Raw genomic sequence first — 15,844 nt, 5'->3', positions numbered from 1 at the left:
AGCACAGGCTCCGGACGCGCAGGTTCAGCGGCCGTGGCTCACGGGCCCAGCCGCTCCGCACCATGTGGAATCTTCCCGGACTGTGGCACGAACCCGCATCCCCTGCATCGGCAGGAGGACTCTCAACCACTGCGCCACCAGGGAAGCCCTGAGAGTCATTTTTACGTAAACTTTTTGTCTTATCTCAAAAGGCAAATAGGTCTGGGAGAGAACATAAGAGGCCATATTATATAAGCCACTTACATCTCAACAAATATTTTCAAAATACTAAGTGAGAGGCAACATTCAAAGTACTGGAGATAAGAGAATGAGAAATTATGTTTCTGCCCTCAAGTCACTCACAGCCTAGTGAGGGAGCTATATGACAGAGAGGATTTGAAAAGGTCCGGTGAGTCTGGATTTTAGGAAACAGTTGGAGAAATAGAGACAAGGCTGCACATTTTCTTTAGTCCATCACTGGGTTCCAGGTACTGTGCTTCAGATCCATCATATCATTGATCTTGGTGACAACCCTATGAGTCGGGTGATATTATTATTCCCATTTTACAGATAAGGAGGATGAGGCACCAAGAGGTTAAGTCACTTGCCCGAGGTCACTGAGCTCAGAAAGTCTCAGAGACAAGCTTCAAACCAGGAGTCTGCTAAGAGCTTCTCAGTGCAGGTTGTGAAAGAGGAAGGGTCAAGGAGCACAAAGGGATGGGAGGTCTTCGGAGAGATGTGAGGTGTGTGCTGAGCCCACATGGAAAGCAGGTTCACCCACGTGTGCTTTGTTTGAGGTCCAGCCTGCAAGGTCTACTGAGGCAAAGTGGAGAATACCTCTTTGGCCATTAGGGCCAGAGCTCACTGTCCTCAAAGGGGATGTTAAAGCTTAATCTCCACGTCTCTCATCTCCGATTACCATCAGTCAACATGCAGTGTAAGCTACCGGGGGGCCCAATTTGCTGCAACATCATCCTCCCCATAATGCACTCTGTTTCCCTGCCTGGACTCAGCTGCGCTCTCCTCCCCACCTCTCAGACTCTGCTCCAGGAGCGCAGCGTCATAGCAAGCAGAGGTCTTTTGCCCTCCATCGTCTTTCTGGAACATCCCTCCTCCCTCCTTGCCTTAACTGGAGCCACCGAGGATGAGCTCCCTCCTTGCTTTCTACAGCAACTTCCAGAAGCCTGGTCTGCAATGGTCCTGTGCAACACAGCACAAAGTCTGCTTTGAGGCTTCCAAGTGAACAACTTAGCTCAAGTCCTGGCCTCTTAGTGTTTTCACTTTCTCTCATTCAATAACCCACTCACCCCTTCAGTCACCTTCTTCCTCAGTCACCAGGAAAACTGTCACTGTGCAAAACTTCTCCACTTCCAAAATTTCCAATTCAAGTGTCCTGCTCCATTTCTCAAACAAGCTTTTCCAGCCACTCTTACCAAGACTGTGGTTCGACTTCCCCGCGGTGTTTATCGCACGGACTGGTTTCCTTCTCCCCATCTACCCACCGATCTCCTGGTTCTTCGCTCTCTTGGTCTTATTTCTGTGGGATGGCCACCGTATCAACAACAATCTTGCCAGTTCCCTGATTGGGTTTTGAGGGCTGGGTTTCTGTCACACGCACCTAGAAAAATCCAACCCTGGAGGCCCCCAGCGGTGCTCTTTTTATGTGTCTGCACCCAAGTAGCCAAGGAATTGTGGGGAAGAGCTAGCAACGGAGCATCATTACCCATCATTCAAGATCAGCCGTCTCCAATGGGCCCTCAAGTGTGTCTTACCACCTTACTAAACTTTGAGGGTCATCTTGCAGATCTTCCTTCTTCTGCATCTTCAAATCTCCTACTAAGCTATCTGCCCAGCACCCCAGCTGGCCCCCCTCAATCACAGTAAATACTCTTGCCTCAGAGGAATAGTCATGACTTTTTCGAGAGCAGGGGTGTAATTTGGACACAGACCTGATGCAACATTCCTTTTCGGTAGTTGTACGGCCTTTTCTGGCTGTCGTCATGGCAACTGTCAACTCTCATGGCACTGGTGGGTGTGTCTTTAGCATGCTAATGTATTACAATGAGCATATAATGAGGCTCAGGGTCTACTGGAAGTCGAATCTTTCACCATCTTGGGCCTAGCTGGTTCTAACCAGTTCTTGTTTTGTTCCCTTTGCAGCTTCCTCCTGAAACTTAGATAAGAGTAGTTGGTTTCCATTTGAGGGAGAGGCAGAGGTATGATGCTGGGGCAACAGCCTTGGTAACACTTATGTACTATGTACTGTGCTGAATATTCCCTTTGATTCTCTCCACAAGCCCCCAAGATAGGCATATTCTCTAACTTTCAGATTAGTATATATTGAGGCTTTGAGAAGTTAAAGCTGTCCCAGTTCATAGAGTTAACTAAATAATAGAGGTAGGATTCCAGGTCTTCACCTGCTATACACAAGGCAATTCATTTTCCCTCCTTGAGTCATATCTTAGTTATCTCAGTAAAGTAATTAGAATATTCTCAGGGAAACCATCTTGGATTTTGACATTCCCCTCCCTCCCTCCCAAATGGTTTCCATGCCTTGCATGTGTGTTTTATTTTTTTCCTACAAACTAGACTGTCTTGTCTAGGATAATGTGGGTCTCAATTCCACAGTCATTGTTTTTGTATTTCCAAGGAAACATTAAGAAATGTCTTCCCATTACATTTTCCTTTACAATTTAAGTAGGATAGACAAGCCAGAGCTTACAATCCCAGCTTTTTTTAGGAACTGAAGGCTCTGCTGTGGTTCATTGAGTATCTATCAAGAGCTGGTTACTTCCAGCTCTTATTAAAAATATTCACAGCAACTTATTATTATTCCTTTTTCCCCTAATGAGGTAAGGGAGCCTCAGAGATGCACAAAAACAGATTCTAACCCAAGTCCCTTTGCAAATCTTGTGAAAGTTTCACTATCTCAGTGAATTCCCAAAGAAGGGCTTTATGAAACTCTTCCCCTCCCTCTACCTTCCATAAGAACTACTGATTCAGCATCATGGCTTGGTGGCTGGAATGTTTTTATTTCAATACCTTAGAAAATTTTATGTAGTCGGGTTGTATGGCATTTCGGAACCGCAGCCCTGCATTCTGCAACAGAGTTTCTTGAGGTGAAACCTTTAGGATTCCCTTTTAATAAGCACTCTACATCAAAGACTGTTTCAAATTATGTTAGATTCTGAATATATCTTCCCTTAATCTCCCTGTTATTCTTTTAGATAAATGGGGATGGCGGGGGGGGAGAGGAGATGTAAGTAAAGTACAGGTAAGTTCCAAGTAAAGTATATTGTTCTTCCTGAACAAAGAACAAATGAATAATAAGTGTTGTGCAAAGTAAAAAACAAAAAAGTACACTTAAAGTGCATTTAAGAAGTACACATTTAAGATGTATATAATTTTTATAGTTCTGGCCCAGTGTATATATTTGCCTCAGTGTGAATTCAGTGGAAGGAAGGTAGGAAGGAAGGAAGGGAGAAAGGGAGGGAAGGCAGTGACCATATCACTTTAGAATTTAATTAGTTGACCAAAAAATGTAGAAGTAGGAGACTTGATGGGATAGATAAAATGCAGAGGAAACAGAATAAGGAAGAGAGGAAATAAAAGACAAAATAAGTTATAATGAAGTTCTGACAAGCATCAGAAATGTAAGCAACTCTTCTTTGTCTTCTAATTATGTTATTTTTTGGGGTTTTTTTGTTTGTTTTTAGTATTGTGTGTGTGTGTGTTTTATTTTTATTTTGAAAAGGTAGAATTTGCTCTGAATGTCAAGGCATTTCCAGCTCCTGCAAGAGAAGGCAGTTGAATAGGTAGCAAAATATAGTCTCTATTATCCTCAGCAAAAAAAAAGAAGTAAAAGAACCAAGAACCCTCTGGGGAATTTGCATACTAGTCAGACTCTGGTGGCTGCGGTGGGTGGCTCTGGCTGACAGGCAGCTCTATTCTTAGACGTCTGGGCTGAGGCAGAGGGTAGCATGGAAACTGTTCACTGCTGCTCTAGGACCTTCTTCTAATCGGAGATTTTAATGGGGTTCACCTGTCAGATCAAATTTCCCAAACCTGCGCGAAAGGCAATTGTAATCAGACGTGTCATTTCCTTCTGCTCATGGCAAATGTCCAAACAGGGTCCTTTCTATCAGTAAAGTACTAAAATGTAGTCTTTCTCTTCCATTAAGAGGATTGCTTTCTTTTTGAGGGCTCAGAGATTCTTTTTCTTTTTTTGTTTTCTTCGCTGTCCTTTTTGTTCACAAAAGTGTATTACAAGTGAATGTGTTTTCCTCCAGGTTATAAAAAGTGCCTTTTTCCTTGAGTAACAATGTTATGGGCCTGACTTTCTGGATATGTGGCTCTTAAGTACAGTCCAGTAGGCATTAAGGATTAATTTAGTCAATTATAAAGCTAGAGTCTTTGGTACCTACTCCAACATATTTTCTACTTGAATAAATTCATAGCTTAAAAAGCCAAAAGATAGTGAGGTTGCCAGTAGGCTTTCTAATGATTGAAACTCAGTCTTTAAGATATATGTTTTTAATGTATCAGAATATTTATGTAAGTTTAAAAAATAGATTTCTCTTTAAGTTTTAGTAGATGTTCCTACACCCATGACGTCAGGGAAGCCCGCAGCTTGTCTGGCTTTGTTTTCGTTATCTGAAACTCTGCCTCAGAATTAGGGAAGTACATATAAAGCCACATTCAAGATGAGAATTCCCCAATACATCATTTTTGAGACACTTTTACTCTTACTCTTTTAAATCCTGGACTATATAAGCAAAAACATATGTGAAGAAAGCAAATATGAAAGCTTTCTAGATGATTCTAAATTGGTGCTTATTGCTGTATCATTTTTTCATTCGACCATTAAAGACATGAACCTGAGGGAGTTAAAACAAAAGAGGTGGATACATTATAGAAGGCTAATTAATTTATAAATGAATGATATTAAATGTGAATTTTCCTGGACTCAGAGGGAAACTTGGGGGAAACATAAAACTACCTTCAAAGGGAACAAAATGAGGAACAAATGTGATATTTGGACCTTAGGAAAATATGAAGGTAAGTATACATGAGATAGAGATATATGATATTGCTATTTGATTTTTCTATTTCAATGTGTACAGTTGTACTAAGTATTCATTTTCAAGAGCATCGTTCTTCTTTAAATAGATATTCCCTCTAGGAATTCAAATATGTAAATGAGTGGAAGTATACAGCTTCAGAAGGAAAATTGCTTTTAATAAAATGAAGACTGAGAAAAACTTGTAGAAATGTACTGAACCAATGGTTCCTGGATTTTGAGATTTCATATGCTCATAAAATTTCTGTCCTTAAAAAGGCATGCAGCATATAGGCTCTTAAAGGAAATAGCATTTTTTTTAAAATCAAGGACATATACCTTTATGAAAAACTCTCTACGTTACTCTCTTTTAACTTTTTCATGAGCAGAAAGGGTAAAAAAATGTGACAGCCTAGCCAAATAGTAGTCCCTGAGCTAAACGTTTAAAATATGAACTACTTGGCTGACCAAAAAGTGTCAGTTATAAATGAAGCAAATTTTGCCTCCTTTTATAAGGATGCATAGAAAAGCTCGTCCGATTAATCCCACAAATATTACTGGCACTGTTATGTGGTATATTCTTAAAATTATCTTCTAAGCATCTGATTTCCATTCTTGTGTAAATTAGTTAAAAATAAAGATCAAAATAACTGCTGTTACTCTGGAAAATAGAAATCAAAAGAATGGAGATTAAGCTCATTAATCTTGAGACAAGAATTGGATAAAAACAAAATAGTAAATTCTCTAAATAGTAGATTATTTTCCCATAAATGAAACTTGACTGAAATTGCTGTATGTCAAAGCTTTCTATATGTAAAGGAACAACATAAGACGGGTGTCCCAAAGCCAGCTCTGACACTGGACATCAGTTGATATGCTGAATGTTTCAATGAAGATGCTGTGTTTCAATATACCATGGTATGTCATTTAATGAAAATTAAGATTTCAGGATGCTTTATGAGAACAAAGTGTGTAGCTGTTGACACCTAATATGTTTCCCAACTTAGGCAGCTAAAGAATGTCTAGATCCCGTCAGTACCTGGCGGTTGACAGTATACACTGGACCTGGGTCTGACCCCACTGAAAGGAAGGACGCCCTCTAAGAATGGCAAATGGCATTCCTGGATGGTGGCCACGTGTGGCCTCTGCCTCAGTGGCCAGGGACAGGCTGAAGATGGCCTGCTTTTAGGGTTGAGTCCAGGTAGGATCACCATGGCACACCCCAGCTCTTGAGGACTTGGGTCCACCCCTATCATGCAGAGGTAGTGTCAGCTGCTGGACAGGACACCCAAGGTCAATGTGGACAAATTCATTTCAATTCCTATTAAGTTTCCTACCTGCAGTATGTCCATAGGCACTCAACAAGTGTTAGACCCTGGAACCCTTTCTTCTTCGTAAAGCAGACGTTAAACACGCATGAGGGAGTTAAGCCAGACACGTGGGGAGTCTCCAAATAAGTTGCCAGTTAAGCAAATTCTGTGCATTACCTTCACTTTATTTAAGATCATTCATGAAAAGGGAGCGATCGAGGTTCCTCCAAAGTTAAAATGGATGCTCAACATTGTTCCTTCCTGAGCCCATCACTCCCACACGCAAAACACGTTCTGCTGAATATACAATGTCAAGCTAAGTTTTTCTTAACTGTGGTAAAATTAAATGTCATGAGCCGCAGTTAGGTTAAAATTCTGATTTCAATATTTGGGGGATCATATTTCTGATACTTTTTCATTGCTGGAACACCTACTAGAGTTAGAAAAAAGAAAAACAGCTCAGATTTTAATTCTCCCACAAAACAACTGTTACGTGTAAATAAACTAGGAAAAATGCCTCCTTAGTTTCGTTTATCCCTAAACGGCAATTTATAGGGATAAACGCTAATCCAGGAGGCTGATTTGATTGTTCTAATTACCCAAAATCCTAGTGAATTTTTTATTAAAAGATGAAGAGTGAATTTATATGACCTCCATCAAGCACATCTGTCTGCAAAAAATGTGTGGTATTTAATATGAGTAACTATTTAAATGTCTTCCATGGTTCATAGAATCTGTTATCTCCCCACCACCACGACCAACCCACCCCTGAGCTATTTTACACCTGCTAGGACACACCAGTAATAATCTGGACATTCCTCTGCTAATTTTCTTACCTAAAACAGTTGCTTGGTGGTTCATGTGTTTACATATTTCTTGTTTGTTGTGCTTTCAAGCATTAAGAGTTCAAATTTATTTCAAGAAACAAGAACCAAAAGTGCCAAAAGTTGACCATAGATATGAATTAAACCCAACAGGTATAGCCTAGTATCCAGTTTTACCATTTCTTCTTCTCCAGTATTACCCACTGGCAACATCTCAGGTGTGGTACATACTAGACTACTGAGACGATAATTGGAGGGGACTTTTTTCTCCTTTTTTATTTAACCATGTGTAATGTAACCCGTTAAGAACCGAATAAGGTTCATCCGCATCCACTATATCACTAGTGTCCATCTGAGAATTAATTCCAGTATATTGGCCCTTCACAAATTCTAAAGAAAATTTTCTAGGTTACAGGGTGAAACTGTATTTATTACTCTAGGTAATTACCACCCAATCCCACTTTCCCCAAAACCTGCCATTTAACTGATTCAATCATAAGAAATCTTTGTAGTGGCTACTATTAAATTCATTTTTAAGTGTTTTATAGTTGCGATTTGGTTTCTAATATCCAATCGGAAAGACCAAAATCACTACCAAGAGATTAGAGACAATTCCTTCTTTTCTTACATTATAGAATTGATACGCGTGCCTGGCTGCTCTGTAAAAGCCACTGCTGACACCAGCTCTCCAACCCCTTCCCCATCTACAGAGAATATGAGCAAACTGAGGGTCACTATTCCAGCTCTGGGGGAGAAACCAAGGGACAGAGGTGACATCACATCTGTTGGTATATACCTGTCCATCCTGTAAAACTGTCATCAGACATATATACAAACTATTAAATATTTCAGAAGTAAGAGGGGCTTTGCCTTAACCCTCCTGTAGGTAGAGCCTGCAGGTTGGATGTGACTTAAAAGCCATGAGTCATTAGTCAAGGCAAAATCTGAACAGGAATCCGGTCACTGTAAAGGCCGGTTCCATGCTTGCTTTCACTCCACTGCTATCTCATGGCCTGCTCACAACACTCAGGTCCCCTTTCTGGGCTCTATCATGACTACGGTCCATTAACAGATAAAACAAAACAATCTTCAGTGGCTTCACAACTTACATACATGTGATGTTTTTATAAGACCTTATTAATTCTCTTCTACCCAGCCTTCAAGTTCAAATCTATTTATTGTCTTTAATGTATTTTATTCAAAATATTTGTGACTTTTAAGTAAATTTTAAATTAAATTAAAACACCCACATTTTTTAATAGGGTGTACCTCCATAGACATAGTAAGTCTTCAGTTTACCTTCTTCCAAGACTTACTGACACAGATCCAGCTAATTTTTGTTTGTTTGTTTGTTTTTTGCGGTACTTGGGCCTCTCACTCTTTTGGCCTCTCCCGTCGCGGAGCACAGGCTCTGGACGCGCAGGCCCAGCGACCATGGCTCACGGGTCCAGCCGCTCCGCGGCATGTGCGATCCTCCCAGACCGGGGCACGAACCCGTATCCCCTGCATCGGCAGGCGGACTCTCAACCACTGCGCCACCAGGGAAGCCCATCCTGCTAATTTTTTAAAAAGATAACACTGAGGATCCTGCTTTATACTTCTATCCAAATATACCCATGAAAATGCCCAATACATTGTTCTGTTCTCTACTGAGGCAATTACAGAGGAGGGGACAGCGTGCTGGTGGGAAAAGAAACCAGTAATCCTTGTGACTTCAGTTTAATTGTTTAACTTTATTACTGTTGCACCATTTATACAATTACATATAATTTCAATGCATCCATTGTACATTTTTTTTGTTTTTTTTATTTTTATTTTTTTCCATTTTCCAATGAGTGGTGTGTTGGTGTCTGTGACACAGAATGGAAGAGAAAACTGGAACTGCAATGAACGCAGACTTTTTTTTTTTTTTTTTTTTCATTTCCACTGACCAATAAACAGAACTACAGGTGCACCCAACCACGGACATGCATTAACTCGTCATGAGAAATCTAGGGAGGCTAAGTAGGATGAGAGAATGTTTGTTACTCCCAAAAAGACCTGGGAAGGAAGAATGGAGAATTGGCATTGAGATACATGTGGACAGGCTACGTGGGCTGTCTGAAAGTTGGCATTCATCCACAACATTAAAAAAAAATCAAAATAAGAAAGGCTGTAAATGAAAAAGAACACACAGAAAATACTGCTTTCATAAAGATCTGATTGCCTCGGCACAGGCCCTGCGGGCAGAATCGAACGCATCACTCCCAACTCCCCTTGCAGAAAACAAGATGCTCAGATCTTAGTGGCGGAGTGCATGTAACAGCAGTTCAGGTACAAAAGATGTACTGTACTTTCAGACATTGATCTTTCAAATCCAGGACTGATTGGTAGAGTTGACCGAAGGTATATTAGATATTTCCCCACAAAAATACTATTTGGATTCTCCCCCCCCCCTCCCTTGATGGGAACACATCCTTATTCTTGGGCAATACGTATCATTACTTCCAATCTGAAACAAGTTAGTATAGGAAAGAGAGAGACAGAGAGAGAGAGAGAGAGAGACAGAGAGAGACAGAGAGACAGGTCGTCGTTAAGCGGTATTCTTTTTTTTCCATAGGCTGTCCTTGTTACTCTTTCACTGCTACGGTTTGATCAGAATTAGCTGCCGGGGTCTCAGCGGGTTTGACCTCGTCTGCGGGGGCTGCGGGGGCCTGGGCCTTGGGCGTGGAACTGGGTGCTTCCGTGGCTGCCGGGGTCTCCTTGGAGGATGGGGCAGCCTCAGTGCTGCTGGGTTTTGAGTCTGAAGCTGGGGCCCCGTCACTTTTCGTCTCCTGCGCGGCAGGCGCTGCGGAAGCCTCAGTCTTTGTGGGTTCCCCACCCTCCTTGCTCTTGTCATCCTTGCTGGGGGCCGCGGGCTCCGCCGCCTCGGGCTCCGAAGCTCTGGGGGCGTCGCCGCCTGCAGCGGGGGCCGCGGCGGCCGCCGGCTCCTGCGCAACATCCTTCGGGGGCTCGGGCTTCCCCTCGGCTCCCTCCATCTGCTCGGGCTCTGCCTTCGGGGCGTCTTCCTTGGCCGCCTCTGTGTCTTTCTCGCCTTCCTTGTCTTCGGGCTTGTTGGCAGCGTCCTGGGCATCCTTCTCTGGCTTCTCCTCCTTGCCGTCCTTCACCTCTGCGGTCTCCGCAGCCGCCTGGGTCTCATTCTCCTTCGGGGTTCCCTCCTCTTCCGTCCCGGCTCCTTCTGCCTTCTTGTCTTTGTCCTTGGCCTTCTCATCATTCACATTGTACCCCTTCTTCTTCTTGCTCAGCTTGCCTCCCATCTTGGAGTTCTGTAACGAAACATAACACAAAACGAGAAACAGTTACTCGTGGCTCTAGACCAAATGTCTGTGTCCTCCCAAATTCATAGGCTGAAATCCTAACCCCCAGTGTGACCGTATTAGCAGGAGGGGCCTTTGGGAGTTGTGGGTGGAGACCTCATGGATGGGATCATTGGCCTCACAGAAGATACCCCACCACAGAGCTCTCTGGCCCCTTTCCCCACGTGCCCACGCAACCAGAAAGCAGCCGTCTACAATCACAAAGCAGGCCCTACCAGACACCAAATCTGCCTGCACCTTGGTCTGGGGCTTCCCAGCCTGCAGAAGTGTGAGAAATAAATTTCTGTTGTTTACCAGCCACTCGGTCTATGGTACTTTGTTATAGCAGCCCCAGTGGAGGAAGATGCTTGCTCTGTTTACAGAGTAAACAGTTCAGAACACTACTGAACTGTACACTTTAGAATGGAAAACACGGTAAATCTTATGCTACATGTATTTTGCCACAATCAAAAAAAGAGTCATAAAAAAAGGTAAAGTGTCTCATCATAGTAAGCCAAGGACATACCAACCTGAGATCAAAGAATCAGTGATTAAAAGACTAAGCTTGTCAATTGTAAAGAGAAGTGGTGCAGTATTTGTTTCATCCGCTTTCCCATGTCCGGCTAAACACCAAGTCTTGAACAAAATGGCAGTGACAGCCATTTTAGGTCTATAGTAAAGCTAGTAAAAGGTGTCATAACTTGAAAACACTTTGCAAAGAAATGGCACAGCTGGAAAATCACAAATTTCAAGAAAATAATCTCGAACTACAAACTCCTTTCAAACTCCATTATTCATATATATGTACATATATGCACACACATCTTCAAAGACCAAATGCAAGGAGGATTTAGTCTATCTCATTATTAAGAAGGACCCATTAAAGGAAAACTATCACTCAGAAAATGAAAAGCATGGTGTTGCCAGTTACATTTAGTTTGTTAGTTGTGTCATACTTGTATTCATTGCTTTTCAAGGTATTTTTGGCTTAAAAGAAAACAGTTCCATAATAATATAAAAGTGTCCTTCATTATCAATTTCTTGATGAGAAGTCAAACTAGATATGCAACTTCAATGGTCATTAACAGCCTATTTCACTCAAAGTTAAGTCTCCAACTTCCTGGAGGTTGACACTTTTATTCTATGAATATATTTGGATCCTGAATTTTTCTCCTCTGGTACTAAAGCATTAATCCAAATCAGTAATCAATTATAAATTTAAAAATAATAAATTCAATCCAGAACCGTTGTCGGAGCTAAACAGGCACTCCATTGCTTTTTCTTCAAGTGTATTTTAACGGCATCATATATATCAGTGGGAATCCACCGAAATGTTGCTCTTTAGAGGAAAATCTGTTGCTTTTCCTTGATGAATCATGGCAGAAATTCTATGGCAATATCCTCTTTAGTCCACACAAGTAAGTCCAGGAGAGAAAGAGAGAGAAAAAGAGAGAGGACACACGCCTTGCCCTGTGCCCCATGTGCTGGTGTACAGGTGAGACCTCTGGTTCTGTTCTAGTTCAGGGCTGTCTCCTGGCAGAATTATACTGTACTCTTGGACCAATCTTTTTGGGTTTTTTTTAAAGTATTTTCCATTTAGAACAGAAAATTTGCTGCTTATACATTCCATTCCTTGGAATCATGACTCAGGACAGTGATAACCGACATTTATCTTATTTAGAAACCAGGTGTTAGGTAGAAGAGTGCTATTCTTCGGTCAACATTTGTCTCACCACTCTATACGTGAATCTCCTGTCCAAAACTGGGGAAGAAAAAAAAAAGGAACAAACCGAAGGATGATGAAAATACTGCTCCAATTCTCAAGGAAGGCCTTTATTACGTTATCAAAGTAAGAATTCCTCTTACACATTTCTTTCTAAAAAGAGAGTGGCTTTTGGTCATAACCTACTTCAGACACCCAACAGGCTCTATTTGACTTAATTTTTGGTTATTTCTCCCCCAGAAGTGGGAGCAAACATATATGGTAAAAATACTTTAAATGCACCTTTATCCTGTAAGCAATCACAAAACAATAGATGAAAATCTGAAGAAATAAACTGAAGCAGTATTTTAAATTATAGTTTATAACTCTTCCATTGAATTCTTAATTACCCAGTATGCATGAATGGTGCACATCAAAATGTCAGCTCTGATATTTCAAGATATTTTGGTACGTTAGTTTAGAGCTAAGAAAGAGAAAACCTGACAGGCCTGCCTTTAGGATCTTCTCCCAATTCTATAATAGAAACCCATACACCAACTTAGAAATTATAGAATAGAAAACAAAGGATAAATGCAGTGTGTGTATGAACATAACACGAGTGCCCCTTTCTCACCCACAAGGCATGAAATTCTATACAGCTATTCCCAGAGGCTTAAAGTCATGTTGGTTTACAAACCTAAAATCTACTTTACTAAAATTGGTGTTCTGAAACACAGTTAGGGCCACTTTCTATTCTTTATTTCTGGGTAGGAAATGAATGTACATAATCAAATTCTAAGTAAGAGTGTCTCCATTCCTGTTTGTCTTTCAACGTTAATAAACACTCCTACTTTTGCAAATTTTCTCATGTTAGTTATAGTGAGGTATCAGAGGGAGGTTTATAGAATCCACTAGAACCCTGGAAAAGCAGGGCAGTCTGGTTATTTCCCTAGACAGTGTGGGTGAAAACCTTGCCAACAGCCAGGGATAAATTAAAATTATAACTTAAAATCTATTAACTGTTTCCAGGGGTCCAGCACAATCCTAATTCCAAACACATTACTAAACTATTTTATTTAATCTTCTCAACAGGACCATGAGGTCGTAAGTATACCATTAGTGTCCTCCTTTTACCCATATGGAAATTCTAACTAGCTGAGTTCATGCAGCAGTGTCATAAGCAAAAGGCCAAGCCAACAAAATTAGGTAAGGCAGGAGGGCACTGTCTAGGAGGTTACAGGGAACCCCACCAAGAAGCTGGCAAACGGGCAGAGCTCTTGTCTCAGGAATGGTACCCACCTTGGGTCACAAGGTTGGTGCAGATCTACGGTGATTCAAAACTCAAGATGTTGACAAGATAAGGATGAAATTCAGAATTTCAGGTACACTTTGCCCCTAAACTTTTTATCACCCCATTTGCCAATGGAGATTTGTATCAAATCCTTAAAAAATAAGGAGAGTGGTGGGCATATTATTTTCATTATTTCTCATTCCTATTACTTCTAATTTTGAAAGAAATGAGTTGGTATAGAAATTCAGAAGCTGGAACTTCTAAGTTTAAAAAAAGGGCAGTTAAACAAACAAAACAAAAACAACACGGCAACTAGTAGTCCATGCTGGAAGGCACTTAAACCCAAATCTAAGCTACAATGAAAGGGCTGGGACTACCTTTGCATTTCTCCACATTTGGGACATTCACTAGCCATAGAGTGACACAGCAGGAAAACTCACATCCAAGCTGATGCACTGGAACTAAGCTCTCCATGTTGATACAATAACCAAACAGTAAAGTTGATTTATTAGTTACAGCATCTCAAAGGAAAGCAAACTCCGGAGCTGTCCTTTGAAATTACAGAAGAATTCTAATTTACAAGGGCCAAAAGTATTTGAAGACTGATGGCTTCAAATCGGCACAGAAAACAACTAACAACCAACAGCAAGAGAGAGGAACTTCACTGTGTTTAATCTGGGAAATGTTGGACAGGAATTATTTCACGGAGACTTTGCACATTGCATCATGGTAGATGTTGTTATGAATCCCATCTCCACAGCACACTGGCCCTGAATCCTTGGGCAAGTTACTTAACCTCATTGTCCTTCCATTTCCTGTACGATAAGAAAGGTCAATCTTAGGAAAATTTTATGTGAGCCATCAGTACAACGTTTGACATTTCATGGGCTTGCAATAAATGTTAGTTCCTTTCCCCATCATTGAGTTTTGCAATTCTTAGATAATTCTGTGCTTCTAAACCCCCAGAGAAAAGTAGAACACAGGTTCCACACCTACAAACACACACAAGTTCTGGAATCAGGAATTAGAAGCACTGTAATTAAAACATTTAAAAAATATTTTTAAATGGCATCAAGAAGATTTTTGGTAATTGTGTTCCAAGCATGCTCCTGCTGACTGGATATATGTGGAAAAGAAGTTTGTACAGTTATCTGTTGTCACCATACTACCCCCATACTGCTAATATTAAAATCAGTCTACTTCTTAGATTTGAATCTTTTATGTACTTAAGATTCTCGAGGTTACACAAGTCTTTAAAAAATATAAAAAGTCTCTTATACCAAGAAATCATTTTCCAGACAGAAGTAAAAATTATAGATCAGTCATCAAATCTAACTCCTCCCAATTTGATCTGATACTGGAGTGATCATAGAAGAAATATCATTTCATCTTCCCACTACCTCTCCATCACCTGGTCCAAGGAAACAAGAGAAAAATTCCCTTTCAGTCATCAGGATGAAAAGAGAGCCCAAATTCTTCAATTAAGACTCATTTACTGACTCATATTATATACATACGTGAAAGACAAAAAAAAATTGATCTACATTTTATCTTGGCTAATAAGCTAAACATAGAATGTCTATGAGGGAAAGTAACAGTCAAATGTCACCACCTTTTTTTTTTTTTTAATTTTCCACAGATGACATTTTTCTTGTATAAAGTCCCAAATCATTTAATATTTTTTAGGCACTAACAGTGTTCTAAATCTCCCACAGCTGTCTTGTGACTTATTCCCCCCATCTTATAAAAGTGAGCCTCTATCTAGTTAATTAATCCCACTTGGCTATAAACAAACAGTCCAGAAGAATTAAAATTCTGCTTTTTGGTGAAGAGAGAAAGTGACATTCTAGCACTGTTATGTGATCAAAGCAACCTGGAATGGTAGGCGGGAAAACAGGAGAAAGTGAAAGTGAAAGTGTGAAAGTTAGAGAGAAGATCAGTGGCAGTTATGGGGCCCCCAAGCCCAGTTCTCCTTTGCCTACACCTCTCGTCAGGGTCCCAGAAAGAGATGGCATCCGTGTGATAAATTCCTAGTTAGACAGGCTAAGTAAATGAAGTAAATAATAAGTGCCCTAAATATTAGATTTTAATTTTTTCTCCAAAGCAAATACTTGGAGGATTTTGTTGGGTCTTAGAGCTAACAAGTATTTCTTTTCTTGTAAAAGGAAATCCTGTTTACAAGCTAATGTTCAACTACCAAGTTGAATACAATTATAGATCTATAAGAAAAAATATATATGATCCTACATATTGCCACCCTAGCAAAACTAAAATTAAAAAGAATTTTCTTTGGGGGGTTCTGGGCAAGAAATAATTTGAAATGCTATGCTGTAATAAAGATACT

The 15,844-nt window shown here is 40.6% G+C and overlaps 1 protein-coding gene across 1 annotated transcript in view; it reads right to left on the bottom strand.

Moving 5' to 3' along the window:
* Nucleotides 1–8,917: 8,917 nt before the first annotated feature.
* BASP1 (brain abundant membrane attached signal protein 1) overlaps nucleotides 8,918–15,844 on the bottom strand; it is a 54,597-nt gene continuing 47,670 nt past the window's right edge. The window contains exon 2 of the mRNA XM_082651391.1: nucleotides 8,918–10,477. Within this exon, the coding sequence (XP_082507517.1) occupies nucleotides 9,782–10,468 (687 nt within the window). The 5' untranslated portion in view covers nucleotides 10,469–10,477 and the 3' untranslated portion in view covers nucleotides 8,918–9,781. The remainder of the gene's footprint in view (nucleotides 10,478–15,844) is intronic.

The sequence above is a fragment of the Grampus griseus genome, assembly GCF_964374135.1.
Source record: "Grampus griseus genome assembly, chromosome: 3".
Taxonomy (NCBI): domain Eukaryota; kingdom Metazoa; phylum Chordata; class Mammalia; order Artiodactyla; family Delphinidae; genus Grampus; species Grampus griseus.
Note: the sequence above shows the minus strand (reverse complement) of the source record. Positions and strands in the feature narration are given on the sequence as shown.